A 3,399-nucleotide genomic window follows, 5' to 3' on the forward strand; every position below is an offset into this window, starting at 1 on the left:
ATAGATTTACACAATTTATGAAAAACTTAAAGTTTAATATTTCTATCTCAATGAAAGGTATGAAACACTTAATTATTTATAAATGTTTCTAAATTTTATACTTTATTATAAAATTATTAAATTAAATCTACATAATTCCCTGTGGGATAAATTAAGAGAATTTAATTTAATATATTAATTATGTAAATACAATAAAATCCCTGTAGGGTAAGATTATTATGTTCACATAATTCATGTCTATTATGTGATCTTAATCCACTTAATATATATAATTTTATATAATTAAGGATGCTGTGGTTACTCCCTAATTATTTAAAATTATGTGGTTCACTAGACACCAAAGTATAAACTGAAGATTAAAATTTTACTAAATCCAAAATTGCCTGTGGGCTAAATTTTAAATTTAATAAAATTAGATGAACCTTATGATAGATTTAATTAAACAATTAGTTTAGGAAATTATCTATCTTTATTAAATTTGTGATAACACTATTAAATTAAATCCCCATAACTCCCTGTGGGGTAAATTAAGAGAATTTAATTTAACATATTATCCTAATTAATTATACAAATATAATAAAATCCCGGTGGGGTAAAATTATTATACTTATATAATAAATTACAAGTTATGTCCATTAAGGTGAATTTTAATTAATATATAATTTTATACAAATAAGGATGCTGTGGCTACTCCCTAATTATATAAAATTATATTTTCACTTTGACATTAGGTATTGGGCTCTACCTAAAAGTAATTTCGTTATTAACATAATAGACAATCACTGAGATTAGTGCTCCTAGTGTGGTCGTCCGAAGATCATTAAAAACCGTTCTAGATATGAGCATTTGTCCCAAATTCATGTTTTCTTATGTCAAACCACAAAATTACTTACATTTTATTCATATTTTATTCATTTTAGGAAGTTTTATGAATATTTTATGAATAATTTTATGAAGTTTTATGAAACTTAATGTGTTATATAAAATATTCAACCTATCTTAATGTTTGAACATTTCTAAATATATCTAGCACTATAAAAGGAATTTATGTATAGCATTTAAATCATACAAATCAAAATTAATTGTATTAAAAAAAATTTTCCAAATAAATACAAATTAAAACAATTATTGTATGATAATAAATTAAATGCTTAATTCCATGATATGTAATTAATTATGCATTTATAACCATATAATATCTTAAATATTTGTACTAATAATTAATTTGTATAAATAAGGTAAATATACAAATTAGTAGAATTAATTATATGAAATGAATTAAATGCAAAATTAAAGAATATACTTAATGGCAGATTATCAATTATTTTAATCAATAAATTACTTAATTGGTAAATAAATATAATAATTGCGCACTTAATTGTAGAATAATTAAATATTCACATTCTTAAAATATCACAATTATTGTAATTACATGTAAAAATAAAGCATGTAATTAATTTACCAAATTAAAAAGGGATTTTTTTCTATAATAAACTGAAAATGGAAAAAATTTACATTTATGACCTACATAGAGAAAATAAACAAAAATAGAAACTAAAAGTTGTTATTTACAAAAATACCTGCCAAAAAAAAAGGGAGGGGATCCTCCTTCTTCGTGACCCAGCTGTAGAACCCCAACAACCATTTTCAACCATTTTCATTCCAAAACTAGGAAAATCATATCTAAAAAAATGTAGATCTCAAAGAAAAACTACTCAGATCCCGAAAATCCAAATACAAAAAGGGAAAAAAAATTATCCAACCTCCATTGTTGTACAAAAAAAAAAAAAAAACTCAAAAACAACATTCAGTCAAAAGCCCAACGCGTTCAGAGGAGAAGAATCGAAGAGAAGGAGATCTGTAATCATTGAAACTCACCCATGATTGAATCAGAGAAATAATTGAAGGTAATACAATTTCTTCATGAACATCTTCCAATCTTTTATTCTACATAAATGAGAATTTGTTATTAATTGAGGAAAACTAGAATAAATTGAAATAATAATAAAATATTGGTGAATTTGAACAAAAAACAACAACGGTTTGCATAAAACAAATATTAATGCATATAATTATATGCTACAGAGTTTTAATCTGCAAACAGTTGTTTATAAGTTGTTTTCCAGTAAAATAATGGTTGTTTGTGATCTGCAAACGAGAAATGATGAATCTATTCTTATTAATTACTGAATGCTTTAAAATAGTTGTTTAATAGTTGATTTGACAGATTAAAATAGTCGTCCAGATCAAAATGTTATCTGCAAATGTTGTTGTTAGAAAGAGTTGTTTAGTAGTTGTTTTGCCAGATTGAAATAGTTGTTTGCAACTTCTGAAATTGAAACAAATAAATAATTTACATTATTTCAGGATACGGAACCATTACAAATTTTGGTACAGAGCAATGGGCATTGGGATGACAACAACTCAGCACAGGCAGATTTGCAGCAATCTGGAAACAACCCGGCAACAACTTCCAAGCAACAACTATCTGCGCACACAATTGGATCAGTTCAAGACGATACATTTTTTCTAGGAACAGGGACCGTGACATCATAATCAACCATACAACAACCAGAAAACAACAAAGAAAAAACTACAAAGAATAGATGAATATAAAAACAACTAAAAAAAAACTCAATAACAACACAAAAATAACATCAACAAAAATACATAAAAGAAATACAAAAAGAATGACAGAATACATAAAACCGTCATGATAAACGAGTAAAACATTGACAAAAAAAAAAAATAGTTACTGTAAAAACAAACTCAATAAAATGATAAAAATCAAGGTAATAATACCTTGGATTTAACTTTAGGCTTTTCTCTCCCATCATGCATTTCGTTCTCAAAATCAGAATCGGATATAACCTAGAACAACAAGGGGGGAAATTTTAAAACACAAAATGTAATACGAAAAAACACAACAACTAGAAAAAAACTAAACAAAAATTGAAAAACAACAAAACCAAATTTACATCCTTTGTAGACTTCGAAGGTTTCGCTCTCTTTGCCTTACGAGACTCGACCTTATTTGGAATGGGTCTTTTCTTAGTAGCAGATGGCTCTGAAACATCACCCATTACTTTCTTAGCAATGCGCTTCAAACCCATCTTAAGATCAACTTTATATGAATTTTTAGGAGGTTTCTTTGAATTTTTAGAATTTTTTTTAGCTGGAGATGGGGACTTCGAACCACTTCTAGTGGTGGTCATTTATAGAAGAAGAGAACACAATGGGGGAGGAAGAACTTACAGAGATTATCGAACAAAATGGAGATAGTGGCATAGATGGGAGGTTGAGAAAAAATGGGGGTAAGGGCTTCAACTGGGTGATCGTGGGCTATGGAGGTTGAAGAACAGAGGAAAGAGAAACAGAGAAAAAAAAAAAAAAAAGAGA

The 3,399-nt window shown here is 27.0% G+C and overlaps 1 protein-coding gene across 1 annotated transcript; it reads right to left on the minus strand.

The window, feature by feature from the left end:
- Positions 1 to 1,900: 1,900 nt before the first annotated feature.
- Positions 1,901 to 3,399, minus strand: LOC133035347 (uncharacterized). The gene is made up of 3 exons (XM_061111144.1): positions 2,979 to 3,399; positions 2,803 to 2,871; positions 1,901 to 2,488 (listed from the first exon to the last, which is right to left on the minus strand). Exons 1-3 carry the CDS (start codon positions 3,213 to 3,215, stop codon positions 2,354 to 2,356), a joined length of 441 nt encoding a protein of 146 aa, XP_060967127.1. The 5' UTR covers positions 3,216 to 3,399; the 3' UTR covers positions 1,901 to 2,353.

The sequence above is a fragment of the Cannabis sativa genome, chromosome 3, assembly GCF_029168945.1.
Source record: "Cannabis sativa cultivar Pink pepper isolate KNU-18-1 chromosome 3, ASM2916894v1, whole genome shotgun sequence".
NCBI classification, from domain to species: domain Eukaryota; kingdom Viridiplantae; phylum Streptophyta; class Magnoliopsida; order Rosales; family Cannabaceae; genus Cannabis; species Cannabis sativa.

Coding starts and splice junctions, on each gene's coding strand:
- LOC133035347 (XM_061111144.1), bottom strand. CDS start 3,215: ATGACCACCACTAGAAGTGGTTCGAAGTCCCCATCTCCAGCTAAAAAA. Junction 2,872..2,978: donor CTTCGAAGTCTACAAAGGAT/GTAAATTTGGTT, acceptor TTGTTGTTCTAG/GTTATATCCGATTCTGATTT. Junction 2,489..2,802: donor AGCCTAAAGTTAAATCCAAG/GTATTATTACCT, acceptor TTGTGTGCGCAG/ATAGTTGTTGCTTGGAAGTT.